Here is a 25,656-nt window from a genome sequence, read left to right as displayed (position 1 = left end):
AGAAAGATTATCCTCTACCTTGTATCTACTTATATCAACTCACATAGCTGCCTTTACATCTGGTAAGGGTGATTTCACAATTAAAGAATTTTGTTTGTGTTAGGTAGTCAACACAAATAATATGTAACTACATTCAGGGATCTCCTTTTTCAGCATACCAGGTTAGCAAGACCTTGAATTCCTTTTCTTCTTACCAGTAAGACAAAACCATTATGCACGCGTGTGTGTAAAATACCTGTGAACAAAAATACTTTTAGACTACCATGAACTGTTTGTACAAACTTAATTATCTTCCTTCAATGTCCTGATCCTAAAAGATTTTTAAAAAAATGCAGAAATTGGCAACAGACTAAAATAAGAAAAAACAATAGACAATTCTTAAAGTAGTTTATTTTTCCACATTGCATGATTTGAAAGGCTAAGAAAGAATGAAACAACTAATTAGACTAAGCAAAAGATGATACGTCCTTTCTAATATGTGGAATAATTAACTAACTCATTCAATAGTATTAATTCAATGGTTTGGCACAGCATAATAAATAGCACTGGACTGCCAAAAGTTGAACTTCTTTTCCAATTGAGATTAATAAAGCTCTCTGGATGCATATATGTTTGTATAGACAAAAATAATGTATGTGCCAGGTTCCTCATTATACTGAGGAGATGGAGCATCCCTTCATCTCTCACTAAGAGAGATGGCATTCCATTTCAAAGAAAGAAGATTTATTTCCATCTATTTAAGCAGCAATATCTAAATAAAATGAAGATTTCAGTCTAGAATAATTATCTTTGAAATATGGGGAGAAAATAAGTATCTGACATATCAAATGACTTGTTAAAAATGAAACTTGATTACATATCAGGTAAAGTAAGAAAAAATACTTCCCAATAGACTCACAGTATTGACAAATCAAAAAGCGTATCAGCAGAATGAAAGACAAAAAGGATCTCAAGAGAGATCATTTTAAGTATGGCCATTAAAAAGTAGTATTAATTTAAGTAAAACTCAAATAATTTTAATTCAGAAGAAACAACCTTATCAATAGATACAGAGACAGCTATGAAAGACAGGCTGCTTCATCTTCAGCATGGCATACTTCAGAATAAATTATTGCAAACTGCTTTCCATCTGACCAACAAAATACTATTACTGTTGTAATTTTGTTAGAGAGATGCCTAATAAAGAAATGTGCTAGAAAAATGTTAGAAAAACCCCCAAAACATATGTGTTTGGTAGCTATGTCCCATACATTGTTTAAAAAAAGCAGTAAATATGCAAGCAAATTGAACTCACAGCAGTTGTTATAAACACGTTGACCCACAGGTGACTTTATTTTGCCTTCTAGCAGAAAAACTGTCATGCTTGGGTTGCTAGCTTTTGCAGTAACGGCGGAGAGAGAAATTTTCTAATCTTTAATTCTCCTTGAATGCTATCACAGCACAGTGTCTAATTTCACTTGCTGAATGCCTATGAATTAACAGTACTTTTAATTACTTTAGATACAATCGATATTTGAGCATGCTTTTCATTTTACATTCATTTTTCTTCCATTCATTATCAAAGTCTTTCTTCTCACTAGACTGTTTATATTTTAATTTGTGTGGGCTTTAACAACATACTGGCTCCAATACTGTCCTAATTAAATTCAATTTACTTGCATAGATTTGAACAGCAACCCATGTTGATCTCAAAAGTACTCCTTTTTCTTCTTTCCAATATATTTTACTGTCTATCAAAGAACTATTTTCCCCAGGCCCTACTACTTCTTCAGAGTCAGCCAATGCCTTTGTGCAACTAGTCCTCCAATACATATCCAGATTAGTATTTCAGCTTTAATAAAATTACAGTCCAAGTCCTAAATGGCTTGCACTTTTTAGTCCACAGATGTTATTTAGGTCACTTCAAATAAATAATTGCAGAGCAGCTTCTGACCACACGAGTAAGAAAGGACTTTGATGTTTAAGATAGGATTTTTCCTGTCACAGCCATCACTCCCAATTTTCTTCTTAATTAAAACACTACTCAAAAATGTCTTTCTAGAATGGTCAAAGAATCGAAGCTGAAAGTATGGCTCACCTACGACTTTTCCTTTCATAGAACATAAATTCAACCCTGAGCAATCCCACGAAAGTGCCAGTACTATCCCTCCTACAGTGAAAGATACTCTGACCTTTCACACTTCAATTTTACCCTTTCAAAAACCAGATTATTCTAACATTTAAAATTATTTAATTTTTAAGGTAAAATACATATACTTCTATATCACTATATTGCCACTTCTGTTATGCACGGGTGTATCAAATACTTTTATTTTTCCCTGTCTACGTTTCTTACATCTCCTTCTTTCCTACTGCAGTTCTTCTTTTTCCAGTGTAGAATCTTTTCTAGATAGGACTCTCATATGTAACGCCTAGTTAAAGCGAGCTCCGAATTCAGCTTTCTTTCAAAAGAAAAATTATGATCTGTGACTGTACATACTAGTAACATCTCTTCTGATTTTATTCAGAAATAATATGATGGTTTGAATCAATTAACCAAGACATAATATTAGTTTATGGGTTTTTTCATGTTTATTTGTGAAAAGTGGATATAAAAATCATATCGAGGGCAAAAGCGTAAAAGATTCCTCAACTAAACCTTCCCTGCCTTTAATAATTTGCATTTGAGAGTCTAGTTAATAGGTGGTTTAGGACAGAGAAGAAAAAACACAGGAGGTGCCTCCTTTATTTTTTGTTTTCTCTTGCACTTAGGACCTAATTATGGTTCAGCATTTAGTGATGTATATGCTGTGTAATGGTTTGCATCACTATGACAGAAGCAGAGACATTGCTCTTTGATGTGTAACCCCAAACAACTACTCCCCACCCCACCAAAAGCCAGTGGGCTGATCATAGAATCATAGAATCATTGAGGTTGGAAAAGACCTCTAAGATCATCGAGTCCAACCGTCAACCCAACACCACCATGCCCACTAAACCATGTCCTTAAGTGCCTCATCTACTCGTCTTTTAAATACCTCCAGGGATGGGGACTCAACCACTTCCCTGGGCAGCCTGGTCCAATGTTTCACCACTCTTTCAGTAAAGAAATTTTTCCTTACATCCAATCTAAACCTCCCCTGGAGCAACTTGAGGCCATTTCCTCTTGTCCTATCACTAGTTACTTGGGAGAAGAGACCGACACCCACCTCGCTACAACCTCCTTTCAGGTAGTTGGCCAGGCCCTTAGGGAGCGCATATGGAAAGTACGGCATCGCAACAAGCACTTTCAGCATGTTCCAAGAGCTTGAGCTAAGACAGTCAAATTTCTCTTGGTTTCCTGAAGCAACATAGCTGGTCTGCAGCTAAACTCATGACCAATGTGCATCTGAATTCCTGATGCATCGCTGAGCCTAAGCTTACCTGAGAGATTTCTACAGTACATTGGAGATGCTTCTGTTTAAAGTGTTATACAACCCATCTAGCTAAGATGGAGCGGAACATCCTGCTAATACTGCCTCGAAGAAATAGGTCATGTAACTTGGACACTGCCAATTGCCAAACAGAAATCAATTAAGAAATCCATGTACGGGAAAAAAAAAAAAAATAAAAATCAATGCTCATTGACATGGCCCAGTGAGTGGATGATATGCAGAGCACAAAGTAGTACTGACATATATTGATATAAACAAGAATGCAGCTATCTGTGATCCAGATTGGAAGAAAACACAGTGTGCGTAGCATTGTGGATGCTCTGCCAGCATGGGACTGGGAACACATGCCATGCTGAATGGGGCAAATGGAGGGACAGAGGGAGAGAACAAACTATTGCTTCTGCTGTTACCACCCTTCCACATGTGGAATTTTAGACCAGATTGTTTGAATTGATCTCTCTCCTCAATTTTTTTCATTACAAGCTTTGAAAAACATTTTTTAAAGTATATATGAATCTACAAATATACTTACTTTGTGCTCCATGCACCCTGTCCATATATACAAACACACGCACAATGCATGAATGTATTGACATCTTACCGACTGGGGCTGTATTCTAGCTGCCCATAAGCTGTATTAACTTTGATTATAATGTAACTCAGGAAATCAAGGGTAAAAGGACATGCTGCTTAAGACATTCTGATTCAAATAATTTCTTATATGTTAGTTCCTGTTTAGTGGCATAAGCAAAACATAGATACCCCTATACCCCCCTTTCTTTTTAAATTACTTTTTAAATAAGATCTTTCCTCTTTTTTTTTTAGACTAGCTAGTCTAAAAATCTGTTGCAGTGATGAACTCCAATTCACAATTTTCACTGATCACTTAACCAGCAGTCAGATTTTAGTGCAATATTCTATTAATGTTTCAAGATTTAGCACAGAATAAGAATACAATTGTAATATGTTAGAAGTGTATTTCAGTAAAGCCTTCAATAAAGGCAGCATCAGATTGCCTACTATTCAATTATTGTCATTATTTAAAAGAATTAGAGTAATTCTTCAATTATTGTCATTATTTAAAAGAATTAAGAGAAAACAAGAGAATTAATGATGCTTTTTGGTTACCTAGATTAAAATTCTTATAAATTATTACAGATTAAAAATAGATATTATACTCCGTCTTGTAAAACTTTTACTTGCGATCCTGGCTCAGTAAGAAGCTGCACGAATTGAAGAATGTGTTGTGCATAGGAGCAAGGCAGAAATGTCAGAAGCAAGAGAATACCCCCAAGAGCAGAGCCGCAGGCAGCAGACTCACTCAGCAGAAAGCACATGGAATGGGCAGGAAGATAAAAATTTAGAAGCAGGGGGGAAAAAAAAAAAAAAAAGCAGGCATTTTAGAGTGAAAAAGGAAGGGTAAGGGCTTAAAGGCAAGAGGCTAAATAAATGATACCAGGAGCTGGAAAATCCCCATCCTGCTTCAAAAGAAAAAATAAGGTCATGAGACAGCACAGTAAGAGAAGAGCTGCACTATTGACCAGTGGCAGGGCCAGCATTTAAGAGGCATAGTTTCTTTGTTTAAAAAAGAAAAAATAATAATAGAAAAAAAACAGCAAGGGTCTTCCTAATGGGCACACTTGACTGAAGGGCGTTCTTTTTCCAGAGGAAACTTCTTGGGTCTGCTATTTCTGACTAGTGTCTTGTTCTTTAGATAACATAACGTAACATTGTGGGGTATTTAGGTTCCTTTAATGTGGAAAACAATGTTTCAGAAGAAAAACTCTTGAGTTAGATTTTAAATGTTTCCAAAACACTAAAGTTTGTTGGCTTAGGCAGTATGCACCAGTTTACAGGTATGGCTGCACCAAGGCCAAAAGCATTTCTCTGATTCGACATATATGTTATTGAGTTTGCAGAAGTAGATCTCAAGCTACATTAAGTGTATTTTGTAATTAGAGGTACTTGCAAGAAGCATATGCATAATAAAAGGTACTTCATACTGCTTTTTTCTTAGATCAAGTGCATTTTTCCCCACTTGTTTTCTATTTTACTGCTAAGTGCCAGTTTCCCTGTTGGAGACAATTTATCTTATCAAAATCCCACAGGATAACCTAGTTTCTGCAAAAGCAGAACTCCTGACAAAGAAGTAAAATACTGGGACTGTCATAGGTAATTTACCTACGTAATTTTACTATTTTACTTTTTTGTATTTTCAATATCCTTTCACTTGTTCACCTACACAAAGTTATTTTTTCTTTAGAATTAAGTTAATGCATTGCATTTTAGTAGCCAGTAGGAATTAAATAACAGAGGAAAAAAGAATTTTCTGATATCAAATACTTTGTTAAGAGGTTAACTGGATTAATTACCTGTTATATGAAAAAACAGTGTTCTTCCAAATTTGGATGCAGGTAGCTAAAACCCCCCACGTTTAAATGACACACATGTCTGTACTTTAGATAAAGTCAATTTTATCATTCCAATCTTGTCTTAAAGCTCATTTTAAACAATCTTCCAGTCTAATTAGCATTACCTTCTGGGTCCTTAGTACCATCCTTCTGAATGCTGGCGTGGTTAAAACACTCAGGTCTACTTGGTTTAGTATAGTGTGGTAAATGCCAGTGAAATACGAGGGCATATGGCATATAATTACAGAACCATATGGATGCCAGCAGTGATAGTCAACAGTATTTGAATGCAAGACCAAAAAAGTTAGAGGAAGAGCAATAGGAGACCATCATACGTAATCATAAAACGGATAGATATAGTTTCTTTACAGCTGAAAGAAGCTTGTACATATCTGTCCTTTAACGAAGCAAAGCCACTGTGTCTGTACAAGCATATAGCTCTAGAGTGCAGTCTACACTATTTTAGTTTTGGTTTGGAAATTTATAAACCCAGATTTTTAAGATGAGTGACGCAAGAAATCACTTACCAATGCACATAGCAGATCAACTGCTTCCAGTATCAGTTCTTGGTGGCCAATGCGAGTGACTCCCAGTTCCTCAAGCTCTTGATGAGTGATGTGTAGCAGCTGTTCGCCATTGATCTTTTCTCTTTCAAAATTTTTTATGTATTGTTGGAGGCAATCATCAAGGCCTATTTAAAAAAAGCCAACAATGCATATTCAGAGAACAGAGGCAAACAATCATAATTCTGTAATTCACAAATATAGAAATTTCTTGGGAATACAGATGTAATTCCTTGTTTGGATCTATTATGGAAAATGTGCAAAAAAATTACAATTTAACTTACATAGCATAGCGCATGCTACTAAAGAGAAAAGTTTTATATTACTGACATTAGTATTAAAATGTTTAAGAATGTTGAAAATAATTTTAAACCTTCACGGTACTTATTAAGGAGACAGGGGGAAGGACAAAGAAGCACAGAGTGTGACATTATAGAAAACCTTTCCTATAAGGAAGAAAACTTTTTCTTATGATGTCATGAAGACCTAAATATAAGTTTAGCTTATGATTAGGAGCATATTCTTCCTGGTATTCCTCTTGTAGGACTCTGAAGAGTCATACGGTGCAGCTATCACTGATTAGGAAGAGTGTTTTTCAGGCTCAGTAACCACCTACGCTAACTGTGCTACACCCAGTGCCAATTTTTTTTTCCCAGGTCAAACTATCCAACTTTCTGAAACTCAACAACATACAAATGGTTTTGTTATAAAACCTTCAATTAATAATACAATTTTGCCCACATACAAAGAATTATTCCATTTCACCCTGAAACTTGATATGGTAAGAATAACAGATTTGGTAGCTGCCACATTATTCTATTTCTCAGACCAGAGAAGGGACTGATTAACAACATAAGTTGAAATATTTTTCATTCCTCCAAATCTGTTTCAGAACCACACATGCTTTAAGTTTCCAGCTAGAACAATTAGTTGAACACAAGACTCTCTACTATTGAAAGCTACATGAGGTTATGCAGAGTTCCCTCAAGGACTCTGTCTAGAATTGTTCTAGATGCAGTGAAAACCTGATATGCATATATCTTTCTGGAGACCTACAAAAATTCAGCTTCAGTAATTTCACCTACTAAGTAGAGTGAGTAGAACACTGATTCTCAATTATTTGTCCTACATTGAAGCAAGTAAACCCAAGATCCATAAAAAGTACAGATATCCAGAAACCACAGAAATAACCAACTTGGGAATTTAAGGAAGATAGAGCTTTGAAATATCATAATTTCTGCACCCAGCCTTCTATTAAATACACATGAAGTTATAAGTACGGTTAAATTAAGGAGAAAATGTGTATGCAAGCACTAAGAAAACACAATGTATATAAAGGAAAGCAATAGGCGTATGAACAATATTGTTCTCATCTGTCTCTTTAAAAGTTCTCACATATGCAATATAAACAGAAATAAAGCAAAAGTTAATGTTGTCTTCATTTCCTGGATTATTAATATAAAGAAACAGATAATTCTATCATGTACCTTAGTATCTTTTTAAAGAGAAGTTTGTAGTTATTTTAACACTTTTTCAACCATAAAGGTCCTTTTAAGTAACCAGTGATACACTTTGGCAGTGATGAACAGAAATATCTTGCTCTAAATTAGTACAGGAATGCTAAATGAGTTAAACAAGAGGATGAAGGAAGTTCACCAAAAACATACTAGAAAACTACATTACTACCTATTACTCCATTTATAAGCATACCTTCTTGGATAATATTAAGTTATTTAATTCGATCTAATAAAATTGGTCTATTTCATTGTAATAGAAAATACTAGCAAAACACATAACCAACATGCAATACCACAGCCTGACTGAATGCTGGCATTAGTTAGCGTCCAGAGATGAATTTCTAAAAGTTATAGGAGGACTTGGTCAGAATAACGAAACCACCTGCGGGGGAAGTGAAATCTTGTGGAAACTGAAGTCAGAAAATGTGAAATTTAAAACTATCCTGTAGACAAAAATAGTTGATATTGTCCATGTTTTTCTATTCTCAGGTTTTTAAACAGAGTATCTGAGAAAGAGAGATCTGACGCTTCGTATTTGGTATGCTGAATACTACCACATTAAGTCTCAAATAAGCCAACATAATTCACTTGAGACACAAGGACTGTGACGACACAAGAACTGAATAAAACCAAACAATGTATTTGTCTTCTGTTCCGTAAATACAAGGGGATATATTGCAGTTTCCTTCAATTAACTTATCTTTCAAAATTATTCTATTATTTACTCTGTAAACTGATAGTCCTAAGTTGTTATAGCGCTCATTTATAATTTACCAGGTAACGTGCACAGCTTTATAGTTGCTTATACGTATATTATCCCATACAAAACTAGATTAGTGATATAAAATGTCATATTTTATGTTGTTCATAAGTATGACGTAGTTTGGTTTTCGGTTTTGGTTTTTTAAACTCAAATCAGCAGTCTGTTTGTAACTAACACCTAAGCCTTTTCTCTGTTCTTGAATGGTCTGCAAACAGGAGACTATTTCTCTGCATCTGTTCATGGTTTTAAATGATTTAATGAATGATTTTATGTAAGTATATTTCAGTTTGGATTGGTTGAGAACTGGTCACTGCAAGTTCTGCGTTTATTATTTACCATTTGAAATTCAGAGCCGTTACACATTTCTGTTCCTGCTTGCTCAAGAACAATTCTTAGAAATAATTTCAGAGCAAATGCCAAAACCCATGTGTTCCAGATTCGCTTTTAGTGAATATTTGCCTAAAACTCATCAGAAAAAGTCACTGAAACTGATATCAGAAATTAAATTATTTTGAACAAAAGTGAAGCAAATTTAAATATTTATAATCAGTGGCCACAAATAAGCATTTGTAGTATTCAGAAAGATTTAGAAAATACCAAGTGAACATGACATCCTATGAAAACTGTGTAGCCAGATGAATTAAATGTGCCTTTGTGCCAGAGAGAATGTATGACAGAAGAGCAAAATATGAAATTTTTATTATTCATACTGCTCTGTAATAGCTCCCCAGAGCATCTTTAGAAGGCGTTTACTTAATGGTGCAAACAGTATGGCAGTTGACAACAGAATACAGAAATATATCATTAAAGGACCAGGCTGTCTCATAGCATGACAGCATCTAGTAAATACACACAAAAAAAGAAATATTTGTCCATTGCTCTCTGCTTTTCTGTCTATCTAGGAGCTAGGTATTGTATTCCATTGTTCCTCTTCTGGCGATGTAAAATTTTGTGTTTGATAAGTGTGAGGTGTTACAAAGCAAGAATTTAGCTATCAGTAGTTTCATTCTTTATTATCGTGGCTATAATTGTTTTTAGCATGAAAATATCAAAGATGCAATTAGAAAGAGTACAGAATGAGATCATTTTGACTCACCAAAGCCAAATGGAATATTTATTTCCTCGAGCCACTTAGGCCTCATTAGTGCTCTTTATGCAATTTTCTCGATATAATTTCTGTTTACAGATAAGACTTAAATTAGTTAAGATTCATAACTACAAAGCAGTAAGGGGCATTAACTCTGTTTTATATGTAAGTAAATAAAATTAAACCACTATTCCCAAGTTACACAGTGTCAGAGTTAGGCAAGAAACACAGAGGCTTGCAGTTCTGTTTCTGCACATTCTTACCTTTTTGGGTACAGTTTGTAACTGACCGATATATCCTTCATAGTGCAATAAATTAATTAAAGGAAAAGCATTTAAACAGGTATGCTTTATTTTAAAGCTGAGACTTAACATCCATGATGAGAAATCTGCTATATTGTCTTTTTCCATTTTTGGGTAAAAGAAACCTCATTCCATCCACATGGACTAGGGAAACTTTATCTCTGTATTCAAAGAGTAGAGGAAAACAAGCATCTCTGATATGTTTACTGCAAACTATGATTTTGCAAGTAGGGCATGTAGTAAATTGCCTAAATCAAGGAAACATGAAAAAGAAAGGAGGTGGGAAAAAGGTAGGGAGAAAGAGCAGGAAAAGAAAAGCCAGTTAGCTTGAAAATGTTTATTTTCTGAACTGCATAATTAAGAAAAAAGGGAACGTTGAAACAACAAAGCAAACCAACATGTTATAAAAAAAAAAATCTCTGTAGAGCTAGCTAAAATCAGATTTAAGTATTAACTCAGAGCCAACATCACAAAAGAGATGCTACATATTGTGGGCAATAAGACCCACTGAGATTAAAATGAAACTTTCCATTGATGTCAGCAAACATCAAGTTTGTTTTACATTAAAAGCACAAACATAGTTGCCATGTTACGTAAAGATCTGTCCCTTTCTCTCTGGCATTAGACAGGGATATTGAAAAAAAATTACTATAAAACTAAATGAAGGAAAAGCACAGGTTGTTGCCCTCTATGCAGGAAGTCAAATTACACAGACAGGGCAGCTCTCACAGGGGAGAGATGTGGTGACGATAACTTTGTCAAGTGTGATCCATCACAAAAGAAAGGCAATGTCTAAGTTAAAAAGTCTGTAATTTCCAATTTTTCATAAATCTCTCCATAAATTACATTTATTCTCTTCTCCTTTTTCATGTATTTTAATGGATTTTTGTTACTTATTGTAAACTATGCTGGTTTTGTAATCTATCGTAAAAATTCCTGACCAAATGATGTTTTTGCTCATACCACATCATTATTCCCAGAGGAAAATATATGGCAGCTGGCTAGAGCAACAGAACACTGGCTGCAAAATGGAGGGGTTACGGGGAGGGCAGACAGGAAAGGTCCTTGCCAGTTCAGCTTGTCACAGACATGACTGCTCTCACAAGGTGATCCTTCTGACAGAAGAGGGTATACACAATGATATGCTCTGTTATAAAAACGCAACATTGCTCATTCTGCTTTTAGGGTCTAGGATGAAAGAGAAGGAAAACAGCTCAGTGGAAATGCATTTACCTCTCCTGACTTCTGCAGTTTAGCACTGATGCAAGGGAGTGTTAGAGTCCACTTATGGCCAGTTTGGCAAAGAAGTCAAAAACACTTTGATTAAGGGTGTGAGAAAGTATTTAAAGTTTTTCCTAATTAAAATAATTTTTTAAATAAAAAGCACATAGCAGAATACTAAAATCACAATTGCACAAAGGCTTATTATACACAACAGCAAATTTGAGGTATAGATACAAGCCTCTGAGGAATCTGGGTCTAAAGGACAAAACCTGAAAGTCAATGGAACAATCTCAGTTTGTTCAGAAGGATTACACTTTGGTCTGCCAAGAGCAAATTAATATTCCCATTAATGTATCTCATTTGACTAAAAAGCTATACAACAATCATATCTCTGTTGTTGCAGAATGGTGACTTGTGAAAATCAATAAATCAAAGTGAAACGGGGAGAAAATAAATTTTCAAATGTTGTGCTAGAAGTTGGAGGAAATCCACTAAAGCTGCTGTGTCCTTCAGTGAAGATAAATGCAAATGGTGACTGCGCTTGTTTATGAGGGCAGATACCTTGTATAATATGACCACAGTGCACAACAGGAACACACCCGCACCAGCACATGCGTCTCAGCAGTGTGAGCCAAGTTGTGAGCCACCAGGGTCATCTAATAATTCAAAAGAAAACTGATTGTACTGAAACTACCTCTGGGTGACAAGGATAATAAAAAGGACAGAAGCACTGCAAAGAAGGGAACAGAAAAAAGTAAAAGACAACCAGAAACTCTGCATGCTTTGAGAAAAGGCATAGAGAGGAAGACTGCTGAAATAGGTTTGGAACCATAAGAAAAGAAACATATTGTTTGATTCCTGCTGGTTTTTGCAAGTGACCTTGCACATGACCTTCCAAATAAACAGGACTGCACCGGAGACACCTCGCCTGATTCCACCAACGGCTTCTCTTCCTAGGCAAAGCAACTTGCAAGTCCAGAAAATTAGCTATTTGCTATTAAAAAAGGAAACTCATTTCTGTGCTGGAAGTTACCTAATTAACTGGGGAAGGCAGCACAAACTTCTGCTCCTGTCATAACCTTCAGTTTACATATTCAGATCTGCTTAAACATATCCAGCATTTAACAGCATCTACAGGCTCAGTCCAAGTAGTAATTGTTACAGAAAGTGAAAAGGTTGGGGTTTATGTTTTTTAAAAACAAGTGGTATTTTCTATATAAAGCAATATTTAGCAGCTAGCTAGAAAGATCTGGAAGAAGCTGACTGATTGGCTAACAGAGAGAACTAGGTGGAGAATGCATGCCTTTTCCTAAACGTAATTTTATTGAACATACACATCAATTCATAGGTGTTCTTGATCAAAAACCCCTTTGATTTATTACATTGGGATTAGGCACAGTGGAGCTTTTCCAATTCTTACATAACTTGTAAGAATGAAAATCATCAGGTGGGTATTTTTTGTCAATGACGTTAAAAGCTTTTTAAGAATTATTCAGTCCAAATAAAGAAAAGGCATAATCCTCAGGACCATGTTCACACTAAGCTGACTCTCAAATATCAGCTATTTGTTCTTAAGCCCTTTCAGGAGGAAAAAAACGTTTAGAGTGCCTGGAGGAAAGGATCTTCATACCCCCGCAATTCAGAAAGAGACAAGGGGAATGTGTTTGAAAACACTCTAAAACACCAAGCTTGGAGCATTTCAGACCTAAACTTCCCTAAACTTAGAATCTATCTAAAAAACCAGAGTATCATGCCGTATTTTGCATCTTTAAGCCTACTTGTTACAAACCTACTCTATAGCAATATAGTAGCTAGATTGCAAAATTTCATACAAAATCTACATTAAAAATCACAAGTCATAGCATGAATGCACAAACACACAAAAAGGAAAGAATTAAGATTATTCTGAAAAAAAAAAAAATCCCTCAATTCTAGTGTTACCTGACCTTTAAAATGCTTGACCGTGCAAGTATAATGTGTTTAAATGTTGCTTCCCAGATGAGTTTCCTCTGTGCCACTATAATATTCACACAGACGGATGTTTTAGATGCAAATACAGGCAGATTTCTGCTACTTGACTTTACAGATCCATAATCTGCATGAACAGGAACTAGAGCGGGATGAGCGCTTTGAATGAATGTTTCCCAGACACCGACTGACACCAAAAATGTTGACTTCCATTCCAGGCTTCAAAGTGGATTGAACTTACTGGACGTAAACTCTTCCACTTGTCTCAGACCTCTGGCTAAGACTGTGCAGGTGCACAAGCTACTTCTCTTGCTCCTATTCCCCTCTCCTGACAGAGCCAGGCTCCGCAACCGCCCTGTCAGAGCCTTCTGCAGACATGCTCAAGCAGCAGCATCCAGCCAACACTGCTGGGCTCTTGTCCAGCCAGACCGGTTCTCCCACTCTTGTCCTTTCAATCGGAGGGCTCTCTTCTCCTCAGCCTCTCCCGTTCTCATCCTTCAGCTACATCCCACGCGCCAGCCAGTGTCACTGCCTCAATAGTCCGTTACAAGTATCCTCTCACCCTCCTACTTCTTCACAAAGTTCTGTTTTTTCCCCTAGCAAAATCCTGCATATCTTCAACTCCCTTCATTTACTGCCAGCTTCCATTTCCAGATGTCACATTTTTTCTCTTTCCATACTCTCCCTATTCTTGTATTTTTCTGTGCATGAATTGGGCAGCTTCCTCTCCTCTGTACCAGCAGGGAGGCAGTGTTATGAGAGCACAAGCTGGAGGGAGATGGAACCTTCTGACCTCGGTTTCTCTTCTCTCCCCAGAACAGGTCAGAGCTTCACTTGCAATGACAGATCTCCTCAGCCACAAGAACCTTTTGTAAAAGGGACATAATCCTCAAGAAATGTAAAAATCCATAGCAAGTTCCTAAGCATATGAATACCCTTTTTTTTCCCCTCCAAAGTGTCCTCCTCTGTGAATAAGGGCAAACAGCACAGCCACTTCACCAAGAGTGCATGTCTGAGACACAAACCGTCCTCCCAAATTCTATCCCATATGCAAAACCAATGGGAATACTACATCATCACTGAAACTTTAATTTTTTTATTTATTTATTTTTTAGCATGGCCAGAGCAACGGGCTTTCCCTTAATTGCAGTGTCTAAAACTACAAGCTCTTTCTGGCAGCATTTTTCCAAGATAACTATATTACCAAGACAAAAACTGTGCTGAAATTACTAATATTTTAAGAGTTCAGAGCATCTGAGAAGGTTTTGTAAGGGGATGTGTCAAGCAATATTAATAACAAATGAACAAACTGCTGCACTTATAAAATTTGATTTAATGATATGCCATCACCCTTAAATTAACATTCGTATATATGAAATAAATGACTTTTAATGTAGTTCTGCCTTCATTACCTAAGACTGAATAATAGGAAGTGAAGACATTCTAACTTTTTCCTCACAGGTAAAGACAGGTGGTGTTGAGCTGTGGTATTACCACGGAAGTAAGAAACAGCACTTTCAAGAAGCTTGCTGGAACTACAGCTGACCTTAAAGATATTTCTGGAAGAAAAGTGTCACACTCAGAGAATATATCACATTTTCAGACACAAGAGCATGCTCCTTGCTGTCATTTCACAACAATCTCAACCTCGAGAAATGTCAACTGATGCTGTTACTGATGAATTTCCCATAAAAGTGATAAAACACGGAAGAGTCTTTATTAGCTCTCTGTGCTAATAAATATTTAAGTCCTTCCTTAGCCTCATTAATTTTCTCCTTGATAAAGATATAACAACAGCCTCCAGTCAGTTTTGAAGCAGCATGGCTGAAGAATGACCTGGAAGTGCTAGCAAGCCTCTAAAAGCCAGCACATTCATACCTCCCATTTATTTGATTATATGCTTCCACATTCCAGTGTGACCAAGCTGAGAATACTTGGACGCTAAGTCTGCCTCGTTACATTAAGAGAGAAATGCTTTGGCCAAACAAATGCAAGACAAGTACTTCTATCTATTTCCTGCACTGGACTCATGTAACACATTGCTTTACTTTTTTGAGACAGAGTTTGATGAGAATCTGTTCTGGCAGAAGCTCTGGTTCCAACTTAGAGTGGTACCCTTGTACATCCTGCTCCTCGTGCTTCGTACGACTCTGTGTGCAGCTATGTAGTGAAATGGGTCAGAAACTGCTCTATGTTAACTTCACTCCTTTTTGTTACCAGCTATTTTTAACTGGCACAAACGAGGTGGAATACACCAGCGGATGAAAGAGCAGATGCTTAGGCTGGCACCACTGCCAACATACATGTTTTTCAAGCTACGCCATAAGAAAACCACAATTCTTTACTTTGTTTTTTCTTATTTGCTGAGATGGCAAACTTATGATCACCATCCCAGCCATTGTTCCAGACATCCTGAAATACATATCAACATTTGAAAAACCTTTTAGGATTAGGATCAGCTAAAAAGACAATATAAAATAAATTCACAAGGCCAAAAATATTCATATTTAGAAGAATCTTCTTGATTTATACTCAAACCAAAATGCAGAACCAGCATAACCAAATTCTCATATCTCTTTACCCAGTCATGAACGAACAAATACTTCTGTATCAGAACAAGTCTGGTGATGATCGAATACCTCTAGGATCAGTAATAACAATTAGAAGAAGTAATATCTACCCTGCGTACATGGGGGGTAGTGTTGTTTAGAAGTGGAGAATTGATGTGATCAGGTTTTGTATTCCTCCTTTTTGCAATAAGTGCCAAAGGTTGTCTTCTCATCTCCCCGGATAGGAGGGTAGTGGCATAGGTGATTCAGAGTGCCTGTTCCAGTTCTCTATTTCCAAAATGGTGTTTTTGCAGTAACCATTAACCTGTTGCCAAAGATGACGGGGGAAAAAAAACACAACATAACAAAAACAAAAAAGACAAACCAAACTAAAAGCCACCAACAAAAAGGAACCATTCTTAGGTGGAAGGAAAAACACTAGGAAATCAAGTATCATTTCCTTCACTAGAGCCTAAGCACACTGAGGTGAGTTTATTTCAGAGCCCTGTTGCCTCCATTTTAGAAAGGTCAGAAATTCTAATAAGGAAGGAACAGCACTAACCATGTTCTCGTGTACAAGGACTGATCTTAAAAGAAAAATTACTAGAACAAATAAATATAACTGAAAACTCCTTTCTCCAGTTTCCAAGGATTTATCCACCTTGCACTCCCCACAGAAAAGTCTTAATCACAGATTGACCTTCAAAAAAAATCTACAGTTTGATATCATAAAAAACTAAACAAAACTATCACACCAAACAAGTTTTTGTACAAAAAGTAATACAGAGATATGACCCGCTTGTCCCTGTCTTAAATGCAAAGAAAAAAAAAAATACTCAAGAGAGAGATAATAAGTCTGAGCTAATCAATAGAGAGAAAAAGTAACTTGTCAGGCAAAATTCATATAATCATAAGGTAGACATTTAAAGTTAGGTGAAATGAATCCTACCCTAAAAGTATCTCTGATGAGCTTGCAATAGGACTCTACATTAAATTTAGTTCATAATCATATTCAAAACCATCCAGGCATAGTGTCACAGATGCTTCAGAACAGTGACTTCCCAGCCAAAACACATATAAAAGAAACTGAAATTTTCTGAGGCTTATATACGGCTGCAAAACGTTATCAACAAAGAAAACTTGTAACAGGATAGCCAGAATCCCCAGATCGCGTTCTCTGTCAGCAAGTGCTCACGCTTGCAAAGCTGAGTGGTGGTAAGAGAGCTGACAGAGAAGAATCAAACAAAAATTATGTTTCATTGCTACAGATGTTTCAGTACCAAAATATATTAATTCTTGTTTTGACTTCACTGACATATTTTACTAAAAATCCTAGATATCAAAAGAACAGGCAAATCCAGTGCAGACATTTACAGTGAAAAGCCCAAACAAGTAAGATTTCTGCTCAACACAATTCCTTCAGCAACTATGAGTCTAGGACTTAATTCACAAGTAATAGTTTAAACACCTGCAAGATACAAATCCTAGAAGTAGAAGGTAGGCTTGACAATTCCTCACTCAGTTGCCAAAAGTCACTGGGAATCTACTTTCAGATTGCTGCAAGAAGTAAAGAAAAGGCTAAGATTTGATTCTTTTCAGGGATATTCAGAAGCTTTGGTGATAGCATCTGTTGGTTGATGACTTGGAAAATCCTGTGGATCAGTTGATCTGGGGTTTCACATGCACCTCTCTTGTTCCTTCGATTTCAAGGAAACACTGAGGACACCATGCACAGCACCGAAGCTCGTTTGTGTTGTCCTGTTGACTCTACAAATCTGGATGATCTTAAATTAGGTTCTTTACTTAAGCAGTTTGGAGGAATTAGCTCTAGCAATCTATGATTAGATCAGTTACAAGTCAGGTAGTTGTCAGGAATTGTCAATTAATTATCAGGAAATTCCCATACTAGGAATTCTTATTTTTATTGATACAAAGTGTGGGAAATGAGAAAAACTAGGCAAATGGGAAGAAATCACAAAAGAAAGAGAAATCAAACTCTAAGTCCTACTGAAGAAAGAAGCTTTTCTCTTTCCTTATGTTTACCCATTTTTATTCTACGTATTTATATTACATGATGATGCCAGACAAATTTATTATAGTTGTTACTGAACAGAATGAGAGCTAGAAATTTTTATTCACTACCACTTTTCATGCAGTATCAGATTAAGATAGATTAAGTCTCTGGCTTCAACTACATGATGAAAAATATTACTACATCTTAAATCACTATTATTTTGTGGTTTAATTCTGAATTCTAAATGTTTTGCTATTTGATCTGGCCATAGCTTAACCAAGATTAAATACTTCTGTGAAGTAACATGAAACTGGCAAGGATTTTATCATATCGAAAGAAATATATAGCTAAAAGTCCATGAATAAAATATGATTACAGCTCAATGTATAAAAAAAATTTAATCTGCCCAGCAAAGCAATAAAGTTACTGGTAATTCAGTACAAAAAAGTAAAGTCAAGTGATTACAAAACATTTCAAACCCATAGGATATCACACACTGATGTTTGAAATATTACTTTTTAATATGCTTAAGATGATTAACTTTTTCACATGGCAGCATGCAAAAAAGGGACATAGGTCAGGACTAGCACCTGAGATTTAAATCTCTGACAAGGAAGCATGAAACTGAAAGTACTACACAGTTACCACCTAGACCTAAACGCTGTTGCAGCTATAGAGCTCACTACTGCCAAAGGATAACATGGGAAAAATGAAACCTAGTTCTCAGACCATTCCTAGTCATTTTTCTGTTCTTCATAAGTAAACAGTTGAAGCTTTTTTTCCTCAAGACATTGGACAAGGAGTAAGAGATACACAATAGTAATGTGCCAGTAATAAGAGCTGTCCATAAAACCTCTAATTAGCTGGTGAAAAGGTAAATGTATTAACCCACTAATAATACAGACCCAACAACCCGGAGCAATGTACTGTATTAACTGAGCAGGGTAAATTAATTCTATGTCAGCAAAAGTAGCATAATATGAAATAATGTTTCTGGGGACATTCCTCGTGGCTTCTCAGGGAGCAGGCTGCTGCACTACGCTAGCAGTCATTCCCAGTAAAATCTCAAAAAGAAAAGTCTTTTCTGGTTCACTGTGTTTTATTTTTCATATATGCCAGTGAACTAAACATGGAAGGACATTAGAGATTAGTCAGTTCCTTAAGTCACACTTAGGAAGTGGTTTGCTCCTGTCACCACACTTTCCTACTACACCTGATACCACAGTTACAGGCAGGAGGCTGCGACTGACAGACACGCTTTAGATGTCGCCTTCTGGTCTTTGAGCATAACCCTGAGATAACATGGCTGGGAAACTCAGGCAGGACCAAGTTATGCAAAGAGTAACACAGAAATAATAAGTTACTGGGAAAAGTGAGTATACAAATAAATTAAAGAACTACAGGCTTCTGTATAAAATAAAATAGCTGTGATAAGAAAAAAAGCAGGGAAGTAAGACTGAGATAATCCAAAAAGGTCAGAAGAGTGAACTAGATGTGACTTTCATTTATGAAAAATTTTGCCTTTAAATCATTATATGATTAGCTTTTTCTAAATTGCCATTTTTCTGAACTTCTAGCAATATGACATGAAACAAAGACAACTTCATTTCTTAGGATATTACTAATTCTCAGTGAAAATGCATTGTGTCACCTATCGTTGCAATTGTTTTTTCCTGTGATATCTCTCGGTAAATTAACAGGTAAATCTGGCCGCTCCCACCTCTCTCAGCACATATTGAAAAAGCTCAGTGCTTCCTGAATTCAAGAGATTTTCTCTTTCCAAATTTTATGTATTTGTAAAAACAAAAAGAAAACTTGAAAAGCTTTATGTGAGTATTGTAATACCTAATTTATAAAGGAAATGTTTCCATTTATAACAAAGGGTTTCAGCCCACAACTAATGGTGAAGTGCTTACAAATAGGCTACAGTAGAGGTGTTGCAGACTCGGCAAAGTGCTGGATGAGCAGGGCTACCTGGAGGAATTGGTTACACAACTGGCCTGTGGCATATTTGATCAAAAGAGCAAGTGTAACTTGGTTGCTAATTCTACAGACCACAGCAAAATTTCAGGCTGCTTCATCACTAAGAGGGTTTAGCAAACAGTGAGTTACAATTTGCTTCTTCACTATCTGGAAATGGAAGCCCAGTACACCTGTGTTAAGAGGATTGTAGAGCTAAAGGGTGGCAAGTGGCATCTTCATTTTAGCCAGAAGCATAGATGCATTTTTATGGCATAAGAGGATTTGATAAGTAGTTTTAGTTACTGTTGTGCTGTAATTGTATGCTTTTCCAGATGATGCACAACTTCAGCTCAGTATGGATCTAAGACCCCTCCATGCGCGCACGCACACACACACACAACCCCCCTCCCCCAAAACCCTGACACCAGCAGAAACCATTCTTACAAGCTGAACTTTAAGTCCAGGTTTTTTGAACCTTGGTCCAAAAAGCAAAACAAGTGCATGAAAAAAAATTATGGAAATGGATTCAGTTGTGTGAAAACATTTCAGGTTGCATATTCACATTGCACTACTTTAGGAAAAACCCCACAACCTTAATTTTTAGCTTTTAAAAGTTAAATGCTAAGTGCATTATTTCCCTGAAAGCAAGCACAAATTATTAATAATTTTCAATTTGAAAATGCATGTAATTATTTTGTGTATTTTACATGTAAGGTATATTATGATTCTTGCTTTTAAATGCTTTAAAGATATCTACTTTACATAAGACATCTCTAACATCACATCTCTCCCTACTTCATGGTCTCTGTAATTAAGAATTTGAAGAGTTTCAGAAACAAAAAGAAGGTGGTACTGTGTTAACAGTAGCTGCTTAAGACTGAATTTGGATTTTTCCTTTACTATCCTTTTGTCAAATAAACTACATTTGAGAATGTAACTTGTTAAGTAACTTGATAATGTAGATTAATTGACAGTACTATTCACAGTGTTTCTTTTCCCTAAAAATGTATAAATGGGACTGGGAAAAATTCAACTTATGATGTCTTTTAAGACACATCTAACAAGGCTATTTGCTCGCTATGATCCATTTGCAAATCCTAACTTAAAAAAAGCAAACCTGGTACCTGCAATCATGTTAAAAATGATTTACAAAAATTGAATGTCCTTGACTACCTTTAGTCATTTTCAGGGACAGGATGAAAAATTAGTATTTCCTCTAGAGGGCTTCAGGGTCTATATTATTTCACAAGTCATCTAAGTTATACTGCACTAAGTGTCTGCACTACTAAGGGTCAGAAAGGCTCACTGCTATTCTGATTGCTCCTGCTTTGGGGGAAAAAAAAAAAAATCATGATTAGTTAAGTGCAGAGATAACAGTCTGATGATCCTATCGTGGCTAGCGTCTCACTTTCCAAAACAACTATAAGAAACCAAAAAATGAGATGGAGACCACTCTCAATCAGTTATATGATTATTTCTACTAGAAATGCTGAAGTTAATCACTTTTCACTTTGTTTTCTTGGCATATTCCTCCCTACGGAGAACCAGTCCTTTCTTTAAAGTTTATTTTAATACTACATTAATATTAATTGAGAATTTAACAAGACATTCTAAAATAATGCATATATGAAACTCACATACTAAAGGAACTATTATTTTAATTTTTCTCTAAGTCTGTATTGTGATAATCTTGCTAATCAAGTTCCTGATTCAAAGAATTTATACAGTAATAAAAAGTTTAACTGAAGTTTGGGACTTCAAATTTAATCACCTTACTGTCTCAATGTTTCCATGTCTGCCACCAGAAATCCTAGCCCTGTTCAGCCAAGATAGTTTTGTACTATATTCAGTCTTTGTTTCTCTCTGTTCTTTTGCAAAACTTGTACTTTATATGTCTACCTTACTGCTTAGCCACTATGTTATTCACCACCTCTCAGCAGCTCTTACTTTTCAAGTATCTGATGTGTCAATTATACTTCTAAAGATGACATATTTCTTACCTTTTCAGATATAAAAATGTCACTAAAGGTGCAGTTCCATAATGGGCTTAAGCCAATTTCAGACCATGCTGCTGCCAAAAGAGGCAACAACTTTTCCTTCCCCCTCCTCTTATATTGGCATTAGTAATTTTATGGCAGCACAGTGAATCAGATCAGCCTGTTTCAGCAAACTGAAGGTGAAGCATGCGGAAGGTGAAGGGAAGCTCAACCTTTTTTGTCAACAGCCTGTGAAACAACTTTGGTTTGAAAATTCAGCAGCTAAAGCAGTCATTTTCTGCTCTTCTCTGCCTCTTGCTGCTAACTCCAAATGTCTTTATGGCTGCATGTTGAGCTGAACTGGGGAACTGATCCATCTGAACAATAGCCCAGAAAAAATAAAAGAAAAAAGGTTATTGCTTGGCAGGTGAGTATTCTCCAATCCAGTTTACAATACAGGCACAGAAACCAGAGCCAGCATTCCCAGGAGACAGGTTAAGGAGGAGCTGCAGTGGCACAAGAAGCATGGAGGTAGAAGCAAGTGGGTGGAGCAACAACCATTTAAACCAGAACTGCCATAAAGAAGTTTGATCGACTACAGCCATATAAAAAAAAGCTTGGAAAGGAAAGATGATTCTGATGTACAAGACCGCTACAACTTACTACAGCAAAATTCTTAAAATGTATTACAAACACAGAGCACAACAAATGCGTCCTTTTCCAACGGGCACAAACTGTTTTAGTCCCAAGTGTCTCAGTGGGACAGGTGGTCCTTTTTATATAAGAAGGAAAAGAGAAGGAAACTGAAGACTAGGTCAATGAAACTGTAAGATGGTAGAAAGTTAATTCTGAATTAAGAAATCATCAGTTAAATCCTTGACAATTACAGGAAATCTTCTTAAGATGTGTCTTATGTTTCGTTTCATAACTGAAACAGCAGTCAGACTGCATAACTTGCCAAATCAAGCACATTTTCTTTTAAAACAGAAATCTAATTAGACTTATCTCCAGTTTGATGTTCGTCAGATAATTGCAGTCTGTGGAAATCATAGTACTAAAATTCCCACTGAAAGACTCCCAACCTCCCCCCTCCAAAAAAAAGATTACTGGGCACACAGCTATTTGAAAAATAATTTTTTTATGAATTCCGGCCTGATCTTGGAGGGTCCTATTCTTGGTAGTAGTCATTATTTAACATATGAAGCACTGTAGTGATGATTTGTGTGAGTGTGGCCTTGATCCAACAAAGAACTTAAGTGCCTGCCTCACTGCCCTGTATATTGTTAATCCTCCAATTGATTTGCACAGGAACATTCACATGATTCAAATCAAACTTAAGTGCACTGCTGGAGCAGAGCCAGAGCGCACTGGATATTGCATGACTGAGCCCACAATGGCCAAAGGTTTGGAGATGGTCCCATTCAATTTCACAGATCGAAATTCATGTCTCTCTGGAAGGACATCACACAGAAAATTTATACCTCACTTAAAGCTTCCTCCACTTTGAAAAATCCTCTACATGAATTAATGTCTCCCATGATACTTACTGGTATACATGTGTGCTAATTTCCTCAGTAAAAATGCATTTTGGTAGCATATACTTACAATTGCACCACTCTTGATGTCTCTTCCACTCTAGGATAGGCATTGACATGATTTAAACAACACCTACTTGTAAAGAGATTATATTCCTTTCAATACTAGTAGGTTGTTGGTTCCATAAAGAGAGAGAATCGCTATAAACAAAAAACCCACAATAAACAAAATTTGTCATTCTGTCTCATCATCTATACGTTGTCTTCCTCTGTCATAACCTTTTAATAATACTTTGAGAAATTTATTATAAAACCCTTTAAAATTGTACATAAATGTTAGTTTAATTAAGAAAATACTGTATAACCTTTTAGGGACTCAAAGTCATGGCTCTTCAGTTGACTGAGAAAAAAAAATAATCAGGAGATAGGAAACATGAGAACACTGGTCACAGTCAACAAAGTGAAGATACTGATCACGAGAAGATGATGAGGAAAAATTCCTCCAGACCATGACTCATGTGTTGGGTCAGTTCTGAAGAACTACAGCCAGTGAGGAGTCAAGAGAAGTCAAAGTGGCCTGCTTTGCACTTTTCAGTGCTCTACCAGGGGACATGCACGTGAGATACAGAGCTGAAAGAAATTACTATTTCCATTTTCCCTAGACAAGTCTCTTTTTGCAAGGTCAGGTTGATATGTACACTGAGTCTGAATTGAAACCAAAGAGATTTGGCTCTACATATAGAAAGACACAAAAGGTCAAAACAAAGCTTCTTTTTCAAGGACTGAAGGAAAAAATCCTTGGACACCAGAGTGATAACTGATGGTACTTAAATGAATGTTCTTTTCATCAGTTTTATTATTAAGCACATTCAGACCTTCAAAAAGCAGGTGCTCAGCTACATCCACCTCTCCTTTTAGAGCCAGAAGGACACCATTTTAGAAGTACCAGTGGTTATTGCCACCAAATAGTTGTATAAGTAGCACTATAGAAGTTTGGAACGTGAAGTTCTAGCAAAAACTGTCTCTGACAAAAATGCAGACACAATGCACAAAACCAATCTTCTAACTTCAGTCTTAGAGCATCAGTAAATGTCATCACCTCAAGGTCACCAGTGTTTTGTGTATAAGCTGAGATACAAAGTACACTGAGCTATAGACTGATGTTTTAGATGACAGTTGAACATGCCATATGGATATTGCTAGGGCAAGATGATTCATTTCTGGTAGTCTGTGACACACAGGTATCCAAATCATAATAGACACAAACTCTTACTCATGCTACTCACTCAAAGACAGAAAAACAGAGTATCTGTTCACTGTGCTGGCAGAAAAGGTGTTCCACAATACTGATACACATTCAATAGCTCCTTTAGATCTGGTAGACCCATTGAAGTTGTCAACCATATGTTTGAACAAGCAATGCAGTGGTGTAGCTTATCAAGGGACAAGTTAAGGCATTTTTTTTTTTTCCTCTTTCCAGCTATAAATGCCTAATCAAACCCTAAATTTTGTTGAAATGATCTTGTAAGGGCTATCTCTATGCCACTTAAGTTCCATAAAAAAAAAATTAAAAAAGGTTGTCATAACTCTAGGCTGAAAACAACATGTAATGAGTTTATTTTGCATATTGGGAAATTTTTGTGTTTCATTCTGAAACAGGTTGTTACATCTTGCTACTACAACTTGGTAGTTGTGCTGTATTTTGGATATACTGTGAACACATTTTGATTTGATTCTGGCAGGCTCCCAGTTAAGCTGACTTACAATGAATGCCAACACATTACAATTTCTTTCAGTAAACACAAGCCATAGTTTCTTAGGCAAACGGCCATATGCCACGTTCTCACACTATTCATTTTTACCCCAAAGAGCTGAATTCTGCCATTGCTTATGAAGAAAAAAAAAGACAGTCAATGGAACTCCTCTTGTACTTAAAAAGGCTGAATTTGTCTCAGTGTCAGAGAAAGATCTGTGTGAAACTGCACTGTACAGCTATACCAAATGGGGAAAGGTAATTCCATTTCCAAGGACTAGAAACAGTAGTGACAGCAGGAAGGTTATACCTCCCGTTCTATTTTTTTCTGTGCATGCTTGAGTCAAGGGGATTGAATGTTGGCTTCTGTGGCCATGCACATGTTCCAAAGCTACTCCAAACCATCAATGCTGCATGGAGACATCTAAGCATGCCAGTTTGAGGAGTGTTTTCATAGAATCATAGAATCATTAAGGTTGGAAAAGACCTCTAAGATCATCGAGTCCAACCGTCAACCCAACACCACCAGACCCACTAAACCATGTCCCTAAGCACCTCATCTACACGTCTTTTAAATACTTCCAGGGATGGGGACTCAACCACTTCCCTGGGCAGCCTG

General features: G+C 36.4%; 1 protein-coding gene across 1 annotated transcript in view; it reads right to left on the bottom strand.

The window, feature by feature from the left end:
• The window catches only part of LOC103906244 (connector enhancer of kinase suppressor of ras 2), a 217,434-nt gene that overhangs the window by 134,912 nt on the left and 56,866 nt on the right, over positions 1–25,656 (bottom strand). Inside the window, exon 2 of the mRNA XM_019474318.1 lies at positions 6,352–6,515. Within this exon, the coding sequence (XP_019329863.1) occupies positions 6,352–6,515 (164 nt within the window). The remainder of the gene's footprint in view (positions 1–6,351; positions 6,516–25,656) is intronic.

This window comes from Aptenodytes forsteri, unplaced genomic scaffold, assembly GCF_000699145.1.
Source record: "Aptenodytes forsteri isolate BGI_AS27 unplaced genomic scaffold, ASM69914v1 Scaffold72, whole genome shotgun sequence".
Classification (NCBI taxonomy): Eukaryota; Metazoa; Chordata; class Aves; order Sphenisciformes; family Spheniscidae; genus Aptenodytes; species Aptenodytes forsteri.
The sequence above is the reverse complement of the archived record's forward strand: the minus strand, read 5'-3'. Positions and strand labels throughout refer to the sequence as shown.